The 17,184-nt window shown below is 53.9% G+C and overlaps 2 protein-coding genes across 11 annotated transcripts in view; both read left to right on the forward strand.

Moving 5' to 3' along the window:
- The window catches only part of EXOC6 (exocyst complex component 6), a 96,018-nt gene extending 89,180 nt beyond the window's left edge, over positions 1–6,838 (forward strand). For 6 of the 10 annotated variants that reach the window (XM_056353062.1, XM_056353064.1, XM_056353070.1 and 3 more), the window contains 3 exons: positions 4,693–4,805; positions 5,240–5,251; positions 5,703–6,838. In XM_056353062.1, the coding sequence (XP_056209037.1) occupies positions 4,693–4,805; positions 5,240–5,251; positions 5,703–5,835 (258 nt within the window). In that variant the 3' untranslated portion in view covers positions 5,836–6,838. The remainder of the gene's footprint in view (positions 1–4,692; positions 4,806–5,239; positions 5,252–5,702) is intronic. The other 4 variants (XM_056353063.1, XM_056353065.1, XM_056353071.1 and 1 more) reach the window with 2 other exon arrangements.
- A 589-nt stretch (positions 6,839–7,427) lies between these two features.
- On the forward strand, positions 7,428–16,770 carry LOC130155177 (cytochrome P450 26C1). The gene is made up of 6 exons (XM_056352190.1): positions 7,428–7,876; positions 7,953–8,177; positions 8,308–8,583; positions 10,288–10,443; positions 13,947–14,453; positions 14,739–16,770. Exons 1-6 carry the CDS (start codon positions 7,685–7,687, stop codon positions 15,099–15,101), a joined length of 1,719 nt encoding a protein of 572 aa, XP_056208165.1. The 5' UTR covers positions 7,428–7,684; the 3' UTR covers positions 15,102–16,770.
- Positions 16,771–17,184: the final 414 nt, after the last annotated feature.

Consider the following 17,184-nt stretch of genomic DNA (forward strand, 5'->3'; position numbering starts at 1 on the left):
TGGCCTTCAATAGGTTGATTCTAGTTGTCACAGTCAGTAAGAACTACTGTCACAGAATCAGCAAATTCTCCTGTACTTAATGCTTCACAACTGAGAAGCCTTGGGGGGGGTGAGCTCATCTGAACTTAAATCCCCTAATTTTTTTATGTTTTTTTTTTTTTTTTAATTGTAGCTGATACTCTTTTTGGCAAAATTAACACTTTTACGATTAGACTTGCCCTTGATACAATTTTTCTTTTTCCACATTAGTAGTAATCACAGTATTTAAAAATGTGGAGATTTACAACCTTCTTTTATTTCAGTGGAACATAACATTTCCCACATACTACGTCTCTGTAGTATGAGTCACGTCAGCATGTCAAGCCAAATCCAGAAAGTATTTTCATTGTATCTCCACCCTGAGTACTATGTAACATTACCATAAGGCTGTTCCCTCGCTTTGTGGTTTCGCACACACCTAGTCCCTTTCACAGTATAAAATCATTTTAATATGCATCCATTGTGAATGAAAATACAGCAAAAATACAGGGGGAAAGCTGGGGCTTTTTTCTTTTCATGAAAACGTTGGCCACGTTTTCATGATGAATTTCATGTAGCTATCTGCTTGCATAAGCTAAAAAAAGGAATTCTTACATCTTCATGTTCTTCTGTTATTTTCAAGAATCTTTATGTATGAATTTCAAGATAACTTTATCCTTTACTAAAATACAAATCATCTATCAAAGGATTAGGTAGGCCAGTGTTTCATTGTCTTTCCAAAGGTACGTTCAAATCACATGAGGTAGCCAAAATATTTTCTGCATCTTTGAATGAATGAGCTGTCTTCTAGATCATCTGCCTATGGCCAAGACAGTCCCACTTTAATAGAGGCCTTTCTATACAATCAAGAGGAATTAAAGTGCTTCGTTTAAATAAGGCACACGTTTTTGTAGAAAAGGCAGTGTAAATCAGAAAGGAACAAAGCAGCAGAAGCTGAAGCAGAATAGAGTCAATAATACATCTGCCGCATGGCCGCAGGAGTGAAGGTGAATTTGGTGTTGTGCTCAAGGGAAGCTTTGTGTGGGTAGATTGAAGTTATTTCCCATACACATGTGACGGTCCTGGGACCAGCAGCTCATTTCTGCTAGACTGTCCTTGCTGCCATTGGCTACTCGCCAACCTGCTCCCGTTGCAAAGTGCCTGCATTGACTGTACATCCGCCAAGTGCAAAGTCAGATGCAGGTGGTATGAATGGCCAGGACACAGATCCGAAGAGCTGCACACCAGGCAACTCTTGCCCACCCACAGCGTACAGTACATGCTGTCAAAGCCCATTACATACAGCAATACGCCACAGCACAGAACTGCAGCTGTGAGGGGGACAAAATGCACAATGCATAATTGTGCACAGCAGCAGTCCAGTCCCAGCAGTGTCTGCAGCTCCCTGTCGTGTTTTCTCCAGCAGCAGGGCACATTTGTCACACTGCAGCCCCTGAATACATATGCAGAAGGAGGGAAGGGAGCTATGATTGAGTGGCATGTGTCATTTGATAGCATGTCCCTGGTCCTTCATGTCATGTCATGTCACATGTCGTGACAGCTGCTTTAATTTAGGAGATTAATTAGCATGAGGCTGGTTGTGAGCAGCTCTTTGACCAAAGAGTGTGGAGCAGGGAAGAGGCTCTGAGTACATTCCCCCTTGCTGACAGTGGCTTTCAGGGTGTTAGCTCTTCAGAGCCAGGACTGTCTTGGAGTGCACAGAATATGCTTTGTGTTCTCTTGGGGCATGGTTTTACCTCCTGTGTTGAAAAGCAGCAGACTCCGTAGTCTGTGTAGAGCCTTACATGCCTACCTGTGTTTGGTCAGGTGATAAATGAGGTGCCATCTCCCATCCCAGCCTTCGCTATCACTAGGGTGTCCCAGAGCTATGACACAGTCAGACGGTTGATTCAAGCGCTGGAAGTATGGTACGAAAATAGCTCGTGCAGTATTGGCCGGGAAGTTTCTTCAAACTTGTCAGCACTGTAATTCTATCAGTCATCAATGGCTTTGGCCTGCACGTTGCTAACAGCATACAGAGCTTCAGCGTTGCTTAGGATTTACCCAGAATCCTCAATTTCAATGTTACAATAAGGATAAGAAATGAAATCTCTTACCTTTGATTTACTGAACACGACTGCTGCAGGAGCATTGGCACAGTCCTTTATTAAGGACTGTGTCCCATGCAGAAACCATGACAAGTCGTGTTGTAATTAGTAGTAATTTATTAATACGTTCAGTTTGCTCCTCTGTAAGAGAGAGGGGAGATGAAGTCTCCAGATTATATCGTTTGGGTTCCTGTGGTTGCCAGCTTTATCCTCCCAGCTTGTCTTGTGCGTCTGCCTGTCCTATCATTCCACGCTTTTAATCATGCTTCTGAATATATCAGACAGCCCCTGTGAGGACTGGGCACTACTGACTGTTGTAACACAGGTAATTAGAAGTGATAAGTAACATGCAGCAACAACTGAGGCAGTTGGTTTCACAAATGCCACTAATTCCTGAGTTATCAGAGCCTTCCCAAGTCTGTTTGCTTAGTGACTAAAGGCATGGCCTTTTCAGCTCAGTAGTGCCCATCCTGAGAAAGGTCCACTTGCATTTGACCTTGATGGCTATCATGGATGTGTAGTCAGCAGAGAATGAAACAGCTTCCTTACTTTTTATACACCTTTCACCCATGTGAGATAGCTAAACGTGAAATCTATATGTCACTCAGGTTTGTAATGAGCCCTAGAGGACAACTGTCAGAGGTTGGTTATAAAGCCAGGGAATGTTACTACATTATTTGTAAAAAACTATACTACAAGTATAGAAGGAGTAATTAATTAGAAAATAATTTGTTTAAACTTGACACGTTATTTGTAAATAAGAAGGGGATTAAGAAGTGGAAAAATTTGGAGAAAAGAGGCATATAAATTTGAAGATGTGAAGACCAGGTGTATGCTTTTAAGTATATTGTAATTATAGGTAATTGAGTTGGTGTTACAATTTGGGGGATGAGCATTCCTGGAGAGCTGTGATGTTTTATCAGACTGAGAAGTTTGAGCAAGGCTGGGCTCTCAGAGGTGCGGTCCTTCTCTTGGTGTAGTCTGAGAAGCCAGAGGAGCGGGCACCTGCTGCTGCCCTGCCTGCAGGCACCGGGGCTGTTGGTGGTGTGCCCTGGCTGTATCCGCTCAGGTCTGGCCTAGCAGAAGCAAGTGTTTAAAGTGAACAGGGTTATTTAAATAGCAAAATGGTATGACTTGCAGTAGCCTGTTACATTTCTTAAAGTGGTTTTATTATAGAAAATGCTGTTCCACCCCACCTTTCTGGCATTACCGAGGCAGCGAGTCCTCCAGGCAAGCAGGGGCTCTGGGTTACGCTGACGACCCAGCTCGGTGGAGCTGCCGCGGGCGCTGCGAGCCAGGGGCAAAGTGTTGCTAATGGTTCCCCGCGCTGATGTGAACAGTAGGTTCGGCTAACACAGGGCAGCCTGAGAACAAGCGGCGTTTGCCCTCAGCCGCAGGACAAGGCCAGGCATCAGCTGCCAGGGGAGCTGGAAGCACCCCACCACTGCTGACGTCAATGGGAGCGGGGCCCGCTGGCCGGCAGGTAGCCGTGGGAAAGGCTGTGCCACCCGCGCCCCGGCCCCTGGCAGGGCGGCCGGCTGGGCCTGGTCTGCACCCCGGCGCGGTGGAGGGGGAGTTAGGCTCTGAGGGCGGCGAGGGTGCTGGCCGCTGGAGGCTGGGCATCGCCTCTGCCTGCCAAAGCAGTGTGTTTGTGGAGCAGCGGCTCCGAGGGGGAAGGCCCGGCGGGGAAGGGCAGCCGGGCACAGGGCTCTCCCTGGGAAGGGCGGCCGGGCGCAGGGCTGGGAAGGGCGGCCGGGCACAGGGCTCTCCCTGGGAAGGGCGGCCGGGCGCAGGGCTGGGAAGGGCGGCTGGGCACAGGGCTCTCCCTGGGAAGGGTGGCCAGGTGCAGGGCTGGGAAGGGCGGCCGGGCACAGGGCTCTCCCTGGGAAGGGCGGCCGGGTGCAGGGCTGGGAAGGGCGGCCGGGCACAGGGCTCTCCCTGGGAAGGGCGGCCGGGTGCAGGGCTGGGAAGGGCGGCCGGGCGCAGGGCTCTCCCTGGGAAGGGCGGCCGGGTGCAGGGCTGGGAAGGGCGGCCGGGCACAGGGCTCTCCCTGGGAAGGGCGGCCGGGTGCAGGGCTGGGAAGGGCGGCTGGGCACAGGGCTGGGAAGGGCGGCCGGGCACAGGGCTCTCCCTGGGAAGGGCGGCCGGGCACAGGGCTCTCCCTGGGAAGGGTGGCCGGGCGCAGGCTGCGCTCAGGGCCGCGCTGTTCCCGCCGTGGGGGTGCTTGGGGCTTCTCCGGGCCAGGAGCGTGCCCGGGGCTGGGGCCGAGTCACTGGAGCAGCCACCACGCAGAGCACAGCGGGGGTTTTTTAATTCACTTAGTTGAGACTACCCGAACCTCTGGTTTAAATTACTGTGAGCGGCAACAGACACGAGTATCCCCTGCCCGCTCCCCACGGTACCGCAGGCTCCCGGACACCGGAGTGTGAAGCCGTCGCGGCCCCTCCGAGGGCCGAACCCGCACGGAGGGAGGCGGGCGGGAGGGGCCGGGCAGGTGCGGGGGCGGCCGCCCTCCTCCTCCCCGCAGGGCCGCTCCGCGCCCCCTCACCCGCCTCTGCCCCCCCAGCTCCTGGACCTCTTCATGGTGTGGGACTGGTCCACCTACCTGGCCGACTACGGGCAGGCCACCTCCAAGTACCTGCGCGTCAATCCCGGCACGGCCCTCACGCTCCTGGAGAAGTAAGTGCGGGGCGCGGGGCGGGCGGGGGGCGGGCGGCGCGGGGCAGGGCCGGGCCGGGCGCCGCAGCTGCCAGCCCGCATCACCGGGCGGCCGCGGGGCCGGGGCGCCCGCCCTCCCCGGAGCGGCGGCGGCCAGCGCCCGGCGGCGGCGCGGCGCTGTCCCGGGGCGGCGGGCGGCGCGGAGCTGCGGGCAGTGCCGGAGCCCCGGGGGCAGCCGCGCCCACCCGGGTGGCCGCTCTCGGGAAGGGTTTGGCGGCGGGGAAGCCGGTGCGGGCGCTTGGGGCGGCCCGGCGAACGGGGCGGACAGGGCACGCAGCCGCAAACCGGGTGTCAACCTGCTCGTAAAAACTGCATCGAAATATGCCGTGAGTGAAAGGCGTTCTCTAACGGTGTTTTCCCTCCTCTCCTGCCTGCGGTGAACGCGCATCTTGCAGAGTTCACAGAGGGTACGTATCGTCTGTATCGTCACAAAATCTTGCTTCCCGATTTTCGCTTCTGAATCTATCGGTACGGGAGATCGGCGATAACGATATCGGGTGATTTGACGGTGAACAAAACACGCCCGTTCGCTGAGCCTGAACTTACCGTGGAAGCAGAATGATGCTGACGGGGTTTCTGGTTTGCTTCTGTCCTAACGCAGTTGGGAGGGCCAGTTTCCTGCCGAGGTGATATTTGCTTAATACTTACGGGCGATTTGTGTAGTAATATCTGTTAAAACGAGTTCCGCGTTGCGGAAGTTGAAGAACACACAGATAACGGGTTTTGTAATCTTTCAGTTCTTATTAGCAGAGAGACCAAAAGAGGAACAAAAGTAAACCTGTTTAAATAGTTTGATTTTTCCTTTTCACATTTATGTTTCTAACATGTCTTGCATCATTTGCTTTTTTATTTCTCCAGAATGAAAGACTCTAGCAAAAAGAACAACATTTTTGCTCAGTTCAGGAAGAATGATCGTGACAAGCAGAAGCTAATAGAGACTGTGGTAAAGCAACTTAGGAGTTTAGTGAACGGTATGTCCCAGCACGCATAGGCCTGGTAAATCGACGATATCTCATCACACCAAGAAGTATTTCTTAGCCACTATTCCTACCAAGCAAGCGGTGATGCCAGTTAGGACATTCGTTTGACCAAGTAAAGGAAAAATGCAGTAGATGGCTTGCATACAGAGTCTTCAGCAAACAAATCTTTGTACGTATTTTTAATGGATCTGATACTATTTTGTATATTGTAAACAAATGGTGAAAATGAGACTGTACAATAAAAACCAGGTCAATCGTATTGTACATGGAACAGCTGAACTGTAAATATGTTATTTAAATATCTACGAACACGGTATCCAAAATTTTGCTCCGGGTAGGAATTATTTGAAAAATGATCCCTTAGTTGCTGTTTTCTGGATGAATCCTAATTTAATGTTTTTTAAGCATCGGGATAGTTGCGTTTCAGATGCCGCCTATCGTTTTCCTGCATTAAATGTATATTAGCCTTAAAGTGATTGGACATAATTTTGTATACCGGATTTTGTAGTCTGGAGGTATGAAAGAATCTTTTGATTTTTAGTACCTTTGAAAACTACCTGAGAACTAGACTTGGTATTTATTTAGCATTAGGGCTTATAGGCTTTGTTCTGCAAAAGGGTTTAATCTCGAGGTTGTGAATGTAAATAACCACTTAAGTTCTTTATAATGTGACATTTTGTTTTGGTTTAGTTTTGTTCCTCAGGGTTACTATTTCTAACTGTACTTTTGTAAGATCCCGGGTTCTTTCCCCCAGGTTGCAGTGAGGAATAGATTTGCCACTGTTGGTTTCGTGCCGCATCTGTTTGTCAGTATGCGCTTTCTGCCGCAGACCCAGCCCAGCGATTAGCGCTTCGTCCCACCGCCGGTCTCTTCGCACTGTCCCCTCCTGGCTGTTTTAGACACAAAGAGAATGTCTAACAAATACAAACCAAATGGAACATGTAAAAATAATGTACATTTTCGCTGTATTTTTAAGTTATTGACGGTCGAAATACAGTAATATAAACCTCCTCACCCGTATTCCTGTTTAATTTCACGCACTGGAAGGCACCTCAGAGCTGGTCTCCTTGGGACCGGTACGGGTCCCGGCTCCGTGGTGCTCTGCCCCCGGGACAAGCGGGCAGGCGTCCGGGCGGCCCCGACGGCGGGGTGCGGGCCGGGGGGCAGCGGGACCTGCCCCGGGCGGCCGGGGGGCGGCGGGGCTGGGACGCTCCCCGCTGGGGGGAGCCCTGGGCGGGACTCGCTGCCTCCGCCGGGCGGCGGGAAGGGCCGGCCGAGGGGGCGCCGGGGGGCTGGCGGCGGGGACACCCCGCGCCCAGGGGCAGCCGTCCGGCCGCGGAGCCGGCGCTGGCCGGGGCGGGGGGCGCCGGGGCCGGCCGTGCCGGGCCGTGCCGTGCCGTGCCGTCGGGGGGGCGCCACGAGGGGCCGGGGGGGCGGGGGAGCGGCGCCGCGGCCGCAGCCTCGCGGAGGCGGGGGCTGCCCCGGCCGCCCCCGCTCGCTCTGGCCGGTCCCCGCGCCCCTCAGTCGCTCTCCGCGGTCCGCCCGCGCCAATCACCGCACTTGGCCGCGCTGCTTAAATATGCAGCGGATACGTCACCTCCGAAGGTGGATCGGGCGTAAGTGGCCGATATCTATATAAATGTGGCCGGGGGCGAACCGGCAGCAGGAGGCGAGCGGGGCCGGGCGGGCAGCAGCCGGCAGGGCCAGCCGCGCAGCGCCCGCCGCCGGCAGCGGAGTCGCGGGGCGCCCGGCCCCCCGCGTTTGACAGCCGCCGGGGCCGCCCCCCAGCCGCCCGCGCCCCCAGGGCGGGGACCCGCCGCCGCCCCGCGCCCGCCCCGTCCCCCGCCGCCCGGCAGGAGGATGCCGGCGGGGCTCTCCTGGCCCGAGGCGGCGGCGCTGGCGCTGCTGGCCCTGGCGCTGCTGGTCGCCCTGTGCCGGCACCTGTGGGCGCTGCGCTGGAGCCTCAGCCGGGACCGCGCCAGCGCCCTGCCCCTGCCCAGGGGCTCCATGGGCTGGCCCTTCTTCGGGGAGACCCTGCACTGGCTGCTCCAGGTGAGGCGCGGGGGGACGGGCACGGGGTGGGAGGGGGTTGGCGGGAGCCCCGGGCTGACCCGCAGCTCGCCCCCAGGGCTCCCGCTTCCACAGCTCCCGGCGGGAGAGGTACGGAAACGTCTTCAAGACCCACCTCCTGGGCCGGCCGGTGGTGCGGGTGACAGGCGCTGAGAACATCCGCAAGATCCTGCTGGGCGAGCACACGCTGGTCAGCACGCAGTGGCCCCAGAGCACCCAGATCATCCTGGGCTCCCACACCCTGCTCGGCTCCATCGGTGACCTGCACCGCCAGCGCCGCAAGGTGAGCCTCGTGGCCGCCCTGATGGGCAACGCAGCCCAGGTGGCACCTCCTGCCCAGGCTTGGCCCTCGGCGGAGTGCGGGAGCCCCAGCTTTAACCGCCTGCCTCTGTTCCCCCCCCTTCTCCTTCTAGATCCTGGCCAGAGTGTTCAGCCGTGCCGCCCTGGAGAGCTACCTGCCGCGGATCCAGAAGGTTGTGAGCTGGGAGCTGCGGGGCTGGTGCATGGAGCCGGGCTCCATCGCAGTTTATTCCTCCACTAAAACCTTAACTTTCCGCATTGCAGCTCAGATTCTGCTGGGGCTCCGCCTGGAGGAAAAGCAGTTCAAGGACCTGGCCAAAACTTTTGAACAGCTGGTGGAGAACCTCTTCTCCCTGCCCCTCAACATCCCCTTCAGTGGGCTGCGCAAGGTACTGCCGCCTGCCCTGCTCCCTCTGCCTGGGGGCAGGGGCCCGGGCCCCGGCGGCACAGATCCCCTGTCCCCAGGCCTACCAAGGGGCACTGCCCATGGGCCAGGACGTCTGCAGCATCCCGTTCCGGGTCTGAGGGCCTGGTGTCTTGCCCAGCCCAGCCATCTCCCCTGAGCTGTGCGCTTCTCACCTGCTCGTGGTTGGCTTCCAGCACCTCCAGGCACTGGCTGCAGCTCATTGTACAGCGCAGGGCTCCTCTTCTCCCTCACCCCAAATGTTGCCTCTGTTGGCTCTGGTTAGTCTATCACACCTAATCCTGTTCCATCTTGTCCCTCCTGGACTCATGTCAGCCCGCAGCAGATGGGGCTGTGGGCTTGGGCACAAAGGCAGCTGGGCACGGTGCACCTCAGGTTAGCACTCCCTGTGCACCTCAGGGCAGGCTGAGGACCTGAGACCCTCTTATGGTCCTCGGTCCCTTGCCCCCCAGCAGCAGAGAGACAGTGAGGGGTCCTGGAGGGGAACATGGCAGAAGGACAGTCTCCTCTGCCTCTTGCATCCTGCAGTTTCTTCCCTGCTGCCCTGCCACTCTTTGCCTGTCTCCCCACACTCCTGCTCTAGGTATCCGTCCTGTGTCCCACCCCTCCTCTTCCATTTCAGTCTGCTTTCCCTCCTCTGACTTTGGGTTCTCCAGCCTTACCACAGCTCAGGTCTCCTGCCCCTTTTAGCCAGGTCTTGCCCAATCTCTTATTTCCACGGTGAGCTCTGCCCCACCCGGTCACCTTACCCAGCCAGTCCCAGTTCTCCCCCAGCCTCCCTGCTGCTCTTCTCCACCAGTTTGAAGCTCACGTTTTCCCTGTCCAGTTTCCCTTTGCAGGTTTTCACCAGTGTGAGTGTTCAGCCCCCATCTTGTCCCTCCCTGTCCTCTCTCAGGTCACCCACAGCCTGTCTGGCCCCAGACTACACTCTTCAACCTGCATTTAGGTCCCCTCGTCTTTCCCCTCGCTCCCTGCCCTGTTCCCTTTGTCCAGTCCTTCCCACCCCAAATCTCAGCCTTTGGATCTTCTTCCCAACATCTAGTCATGGCCATTTTCCATCCGAGTTCTCTGGTCCTTCCGGCCTTTGCAAGAGGCATCTTGATACGGAGCCATACACTCTGTGACTCCATCCATCCCACCTTGCAAAGAGATCGCTGATCACTTGACTCGCTGCGATCTCACGTAAATGTTTTGCTGCACAGGAGTGCAACATAACTGGAGATGAGCTGGGTATGATTGATGTGTCTTTAGCTACTATACCCTGGTAAAGCCACTTACTTGCTCCTGTCTCAGATGTGCCTTGCTGCTTGGACTCGGTTTTATTAAGTTACCTCTTCTTGTCCCTCTGGACAAACTTCTTTTGGACCTGACATAACTGTGGGTTTGTTCAGCGCACGTGCCTCTGGACTCGGTACCGTGGGTTTACTTTGCCTCTCAGAGTGTTTCTTGGGACTTGTCATATGTGATTCACAACAGCAAGGCAACAGAATTTGCAGCATTTTCTCCCAAAATGCTGCCTCTTGCAAGGCTCTGGGGCTGGGCAACAGATTAAACAGTTCTTGCTGTTACAGATCCTGGGATTAAGGATTGCCACACTTGGGGTCCCCCCGTCTCTCTGGAGAGGGGGGCGGTTCCTAAGACTCTCCTGAACTGTTTCTGCCTCCTGCAGGGAATCAAAGCACGGGACATGCTACATGAGTTTATGGAGAAGGCTATACAGGAAAAACTGCAGAGAAATAACCCAGAAGATCACAGCGATGCTCTGGATTTCATAATAAACAGTGCCAAGGAGCATGGCAAAGAATTCACCATGCAGGAGCTAAAGGTAAGGAGAACCCCTGCCTGCAGTGTCCCTTCTGACTCGGTAGCTATTTGAGAAACCTGGGCAGAAGGTCAGGAGGAGGGTTGTGTGGGGACCCACCACTAGCTGCTGGCTCCTGCCCTCCTCTCACCGTCTCTGAGGACACCATCTCCTGTGCAAGTGAGAAAGCTCGGGCTCTGCTTGCTCACCTGCTCTTGTAGGATTGTGCCTCTCTGCATTAGAAGAGAGCTGGTATTTAAAGAGGGATTCAGTGCCTCTTCTACCCTTCCTCTTCATGGCCTCCAGGCTTCAGTCTGTCTTAGGGTGCTGGTAGGGTTATTTGGCTGTGCTCTGTAGGTTGGTATGGACTTCGTAACCTCCAAGATACTGTCTCGGAAATATTTAGAGCTAGTTGCGTGCTCCTCAGACACCCCCAGCATCTGGCATAGTGCAGCGTGTACATCACATCACCATATTCCTTGAGGCTGTGAGCCCAGAAACCTCTGAGACAATACATCAAAATGGGTCCAGGGACGGAATGATGGATGCTGGGTCATTCCCCATCACCTCATCATTAATTATATCATCTAGTTTGTGGATTGCTATGATGCAACGTGATGCATCGCTGTGACTTAGGGATGAACCCAGCACCCTTACTGAGCCAGAACTGCCAACTCAATGTGAAGAGTATGTTGCCAAAGATCTTGGGAAAAAATTGTCCCTGGTACTGCGTCATTCATAGCTCCAGGTCACTTGGTGTCAGTGAATGGCAGATAACACTGCATTTATATAACAGGTTTTGAAGCAGTTTTGCGTGGTTCCAGCATCTGAATATAGTTTAAAAGTGTTTGAATATAGCCTAAAAGTAGTTTTGTCATTTATTTAGATATTTACAGGAAGCTATACAAAGATTAATGTTTTATAAATATTTTGTAAAAGTGTAATCTCTAAATCTAAAATATTTGGAAAGCTTTACAGCAACTATTAGATACAATTAATACCAGCATATATTCTTAAAGTAATTTTATTTTAATTATTATATTATTTATTCTACTGGGGTGGTTTTTATTATAATATAAATATTCTTAAAAAATAATTGCCAGATTCAAAATGTGATCAATTAAGATTTATTGATCTCTTTTGGTATTCACATGGACATTACATACAAATAATTATGTGATCTTTCATCATGGTCCTGGCTCTGACCACAGATGGAATAAGGGGATATGAAATGTAACACGGAATGACATGGCAGTGACCTCAGGCCAGCTGATTCAAATGGTAGTATGTCCATATGCTATCCTGTACCTTTACAGTTACAACATTTCTACCTTGTCTGCATTTAACAAAATGGCTTGCAAACCAAACTGCCTACGCTTGCAATGCAATTATGGCAATATTCTCCACTCTAATAAAACCGTAGTAGAGCTCTCATCCAGTGAAATGGTGTAACTGGATAAAAAGTTCAAAGTTGTCTCAGAGTTGTGGATATATCTGACTTGGAGAGACACTCCAAACACCGGCACACACTAGTTACCAATTTGTTTTGTGTTCAAATGATTTTGAAGGACTGTTTTCCCAGAAAATTTCCTAAATATTTTGCACTACTGGCATGAACTCAGCAGGACCCTTGAAATATAAAGGTCATTTAAAAGATATCACTCTGCCAAAAGTACTGCTTTAAAACATCTAAAACCTTGGAAGGATTAAAAAAACCCCATCCCATCCGACATAATAATGCTGCCACTGGCTGGCTGTCAGTCCTGCCTCCCAGGACAGGGAGTCGGGCTGTAGCACAGGGACAATACTGGTGAAGCTGTGGGAAGATGCTGCCTCCCAGTCACCGGTTATGTTAGCCTTGTAAAAGCAGGGAGGGAAAGTCAGCAGGTCGGTGTCACAGTGCTGTCAGAGGTTGGTGCAGGAAGTCATGAGGGCTGTTATCCCAAGCTGCAGAGCCTGCCCTGAATTCCTTGCATGGTATTGAAATGTCTTGGGTTTTAATTGCAAGTGGCAGAACTGAGATGTTTCTTTTCATCTGCGTCTGCTGCCTTGTGAATGTAAAAATTCCTGCTAACGCCTGCAGGTGTGATAGGGGTTGACAGGGATCTGTTATTTCAGAGGTTTTATTTCAGCTGAAAGATGCCCTTGAGAGCTGTGCTTGGGCAAAAGCCTCTAGCCCAGCCAATATACAGTGCTGGGGACAGTAGCAAAGAGTAAAAGTCCTTGTTACATTACCCTTGACCTTACCAGACTTGGCTCCAGGTACCTTCAGGTGTCCTTCCCTGTGCTTTTGCCTTCACCTCTCCAGAAACCGGTGGTGTCGGAACCATTTAAAATCCAGACACATAGCTGTGTAAAGGAAACTGCTGTTTCCCCGAGGGGTTTCGCTCCGCTTTGCCCCTGCACTGGAACAATTTATGCTGTTGTGCCAGCCAGGTCCCAGCCCCTCCCTGGGCGGCAGCTCCATTGTGCTTCTCCCTTGGGCTTCTCCAGTGGGTTTTGGCTCTGGCCTCTGGCCTCAGCAGTCCCAGCTCTGGGCTACGGACCCGCTGGCACCTTCAGATGGTGCCGTAAGTTTGAGCGTTATGTTTGCTGTCAGAGACATGACGTGCCATGACCCAGCTCCAGGCAACCCTTAACTTATGGAAAACAATTTCCAATAGTTAATAACAGCAACCTGGCATGTGCTGTGCCATACAGACCCTGCAGACAGTCCCAGGAAAACTGGGAGGCTGCGTGAGGATCCGTGAGCTGGGACAAGGGACGTGTTATGAATTTGACTGTGCTGTGGTCTGTCTGAGCTGGTTAACCTCCTAACTTGTTATGGACACATCGTCTATGGAGCTATCAGGAACACTGCTGTGCTTCAGGCTGTAAAGCTTGAAAAGCAGCAAGTCCTTTGCCTGGTGTGTGCATCCCGGTGGGAGAGCTCCCTGCGGGCTGCAGCACCTCCTGGGCTGAGCTGCTATAGCAGGGAGGGCTTTCTGCTCTCAACTCTGTTGGTTGGAGTCCCCTCCCAGACAAGCAAGTGGCTGATTATAATTGGAAGTGGATCAAATGCAACCTGTTTTAGCTGCCAGCGCATCTAGGATTTATGCATAAACACACAGCCTCATAACCCCTGGCTGGGCAGAAAGGCAAAGTTTGGGCACAAAGGGAAATTGGCAGATGAAGGTAAAAAGTGTAATGCTTGAAATGAACTTCACTTGGTATGCTAAAATGCGTGTTAAAAATGCTTCTCTAAAATTTGTAAAACCTGGGAGGAAAGCTCAGAAGAGCTGGATTGGAGGCGATGTGTACTCATCTCAGTTGCGTTTCTGCATCAGTCGCTTGGCAAGTGAATGTCCAGTTTGCACAGAAATGAAAAAACAAGGGTGGCTTGTTTTGGTCTCTGCCAAAACAGGGTTTGTGGAGAGCAGAGGGGGGCCAGGGCCCTCTTCACGGGCAACCTGCAAAAGGTGAGAACAGTCTGAACCACAGCCAGTTTAAAATGGCATTCACACTTGTCACCTTTCTTCCTCTCCCAGGAGTCAGCGATTGAGCTCATATTTGCTGCTTTTTTCACCACGGCTAGTGCCAGCACCTCTCTGATCCTCCTGCTGCTGAAGCACCCCTCAGTGATAGAAAAAATAAGGCAGGAGCTGATGTCCCATGAGCTGTACCAGCAGTGTGAGCGTTGCCCTGCGGGACCCTGCCCGGACACCCTGAGCGCCCAGAGCAGGGACAGGGAGAAGCCACTTCTTTGCCCCACGGCCAAAGATGCTCGCGAAGACCAGAGCCAGTCCCCGAGCCCGACGGAGGAGGGTCCCCTCCAGCCCCATGCCTCGCTGGAGCCCACCCTCCCCCAGAGCTGTCCCTGTGCTGGCCCCCAGCTGCGGGCACTGTCAGAGCAGAGCTGCTGCTGCCCCTCAGACATCAGCCTGGAGAAGTTGAGCTGCCTGCGCTACCTGGACTGTGTGATTAAGGAGGTGCTACGGGTGCTGCCCCCCGTCTCTGGAGGCTACAGGACGGCGCTGCAGACGTTTGAGCTGGATGTAAGTGCCTCGCATGCCAACGGGCTGCTGAGGAGCTGCCGCCTGCCACTAACTGCGAGCACCCTGTGTCCAGCACAGCGGTGGTGCTTGGCAGTGTAACTCAGGGGGAAGTGGCACCCGGCAACCTCCATGGGTCCCAGCTGGGCTGGAGAGGAAAGGAGCTGTGGAGCAGATGGGCAGTGTGGTGGAGCTGTCTCCATGCTCCCTCTGCTCACCCTCCACCAGCACAACTGTCTGCACAGGTATGTAATGCTCCTCTCCTCCCCTCTTCTCTCCCCCTCCCAGGGCTACCAGATTCCCAAAGGCTGGAGTGTCATGTACAGCATCCGTGACACCCACGAGACAGCTGCTGTCTACCAGAGCCCCCCTGGTGGCTTTGACCCAGACCGCTTTGGTGTCGGCCGGCCGGAGGCTGCAAGCCGCTTCCACTACATCCCCTTCGGCGGCGGGGCGCGGAGCTGCATCGGCAAGGAGCTGGCACAGGCCATCCTCAAGCTGCTGGCCATTGAGCTGGTCAGCACGGCCCGCTGGGAGCTGGCCACCCCCAGCTACCCCGCCATGCAGACCGTGCCCATTGTGCACCCCGTCGATGACGGGCTGCAGCTCTACTTCCACCCCCTGCAGCCCGGCCATGGCAGCAAGGCCTGAGCCAGGGGTACGCTGCCCCCCCCAGCCCTGGCATCAATGCCCCTCTGCGGCTGCTGGGGGCAGATCTCTGCTGCCCCAGGCTGGGTATGGCACTGGGTCACTGCAGAGCAAAACCCCAAAAGGCTTTTTGTTTTTCCTCTCCTTGTGTGCAAGCCGGTAGGGAGGGTCCTGCAGAGTCCTGCCCCCGAGCACCGGGGTGAACCTCAGCCCCAGCCTGGGGGTAAAACCTGCTGAAGCTGCTGATGCAGAGAGCATCCCCCCATGGGGGCTCAGCTAGCCCCTTCCCCATGCAGGGCTCCAGCCACCGGGGATGGGGAGCAAATCTCCCAGCCCCACAGCTAAGGCTCCCAGAGCTTTTCTGTCCCAGGGTTACCTCCTGCGGGTGTGTTACAGGAGACACAGGGTGATCGTCCCGCATACTGTAGCTTTCTAGATGTAAAAAGAGGGAAGCTGGGGGGGGGGGGCTCTGCAGGAAAACACAAGCCAGGTCTGCCCAAGCTACGGCATCAACTGTAGCTAGACTAAAAGGGCGTAAAGTGGCTTTTATTGTAAATATTTAATCTCATTCCTGCACTTCCCATTAGAGCTGGCACAAAGAGTATGTGTCGTGTTCACCCAGTAGTAGTAGCTGAGTATGTTGTGCCTGAGCACTGCGCTGCTGCTCGAGGTCTGCCATGAAGCGTCCCTCCGGGGTCCCCACAGGATGCGCTCCCCAGCCGCAGCCTGACCAGGGGATTGGGCTGAAGAAGGTAAGGGGGCTTTGGGGAATAAACATTTGGAAAATGGACATTTCTGAATGTCTACTTTGTGGTAGAAAATCCCCTGTTCCTGATGATGCCGTTTATGTTGCAGAGGGGGCATTTGTAAGGTGACACAAGCCCCATGGTGGCTAGCTGGTCAGAGACTGACCGTGTCACCTCCTGCAGCCTAGCTCTGCCAGGGAAAGTGCCTGGGCAGCAGCTCTGTAGGTCTGTACAGAAGCTGGTACCTGGCACTAAGCCTGGGTGCTGAGGGCACCTTTTTACGTGGCTTTTGAGTGCTGTCTGCCTTGCTGAGACATGGGGTATTTCTCTCCTATGTAAAATGAAGCGAGTCCTGTTGCTTGTGCACTGGGAACAGAGTTGGGCTGAGTTCCTTGTCCCACTGCAATGTGTTTGCCAGTTCCTTTGAGCTTCACCACTGCTCCCCACCGTCACACATCCTGCAGGGAAACAGCGGGGGAAACCATCTACCTTGTTCCTCCAGCGCACCCTGGGCCCGGTGGCACGGCGTGCTCCATGTGAAAAACCAGCAGCAGCCTGACCTGTGAGGGCAGAAATTGGCCTGAGGACAGCGATCCTTTGCGAAGGCTCTGGGGAGCTCCCCTACCCCTGCCTCTCTGTCATCGCCCTGCTTCAGCGCCAGCTTACAAATGACCTGGCCCTGGCCGGTTCCCCTCGCATGCCTGTGCTGGGGCACTGCCGCTGCAGCGGGGCATCGCTGCTGCCAGCTGTCAGAGGCTACCTGGGGCAGAAATGTGGCTCCCAAATGTGACAGGTCAAATCTGGAAGAGGTTGAGTTGCAGGGCTGAGTTAAGTGCTGTTGGCAGGTCGACCCCGTAGTGAACCGGAGCCTCTGCCCCTCCTGACCTTGTCCTGAAAGGTGAATCTTTCTGGCTATCAGAGGTGAATCGGTAGGTGGTGGCTGCAAGTGGCAATGACTAACTTTAATTAGCAGGAGCTGCTGGCGTGGCTGTGACCCGCAGGCTCCCAGCGCGGGCAGGGCTGCGGGCAGGGCTGGGCCTGCAGCACCCAGTGCCCAGGGCCGGGGCTCCTCCAGCAGCGCGCGGAAAAATTACCCCGAGCGCTAACGAGCCCCGTAGCCACCCGCTGAAAAATGTAACGTGAATCTAGTTTAAAAAAAAAAAAAAAAAAAGACTTGAAACTGATTTTGTTTGCAGATAAACACGAGCATTTACAAATGAAGTGTAATAATTGTTACTTGTAATCAAAGTTTGTTCATATTAGGCTGTTAATTTCTTGACCCCCTTCCAAGCTGTTTTTAATTATCCCTTTCACTCTTTACCATTTGATTCTTTTCGAGC

The sequence above is a fragment of the Falco biarmicus genome, chromosome 9 (genome assembly GCF_023638135.1).
Source record: "Falco biarmicus isolate bFalBia1 chromosome 9, bFalBia1.pri, whole genome shotgun sequence".
Taxonomy (NCBI): domain Eukaryota; kingdom Metazoa; phylum Chordata; class Aves; order Falconiformes; family Falconidae; genus Falco; species Falco biarmicus.

Bases quoted from the DNA above. Each gene is read 5' to 3' on its own strand.
- LOC130155177 (XM_056352190.1), top strand. From the start codon at position 7,685: ATGCCGGCGGGGCTCTCCTGGCCCGAGGCGGCGGCGCTGGCGCTGCTG. The intron at 8,584-10,287 runs GTACTGCCGCCT...TGCCTCCTGCAG, and splicing joins CCTTCAGTGGGCTGCGCAAG to GGAATCAAAGCACGGGACAT. The intron at 14,454-14,738 runs GTAAGTGCCTCG...TCCCCCTCCCAG, and splicing joins TGCAGACGTTTGAGCTGGAT to GGCTACCAGATTCCCAAAGG.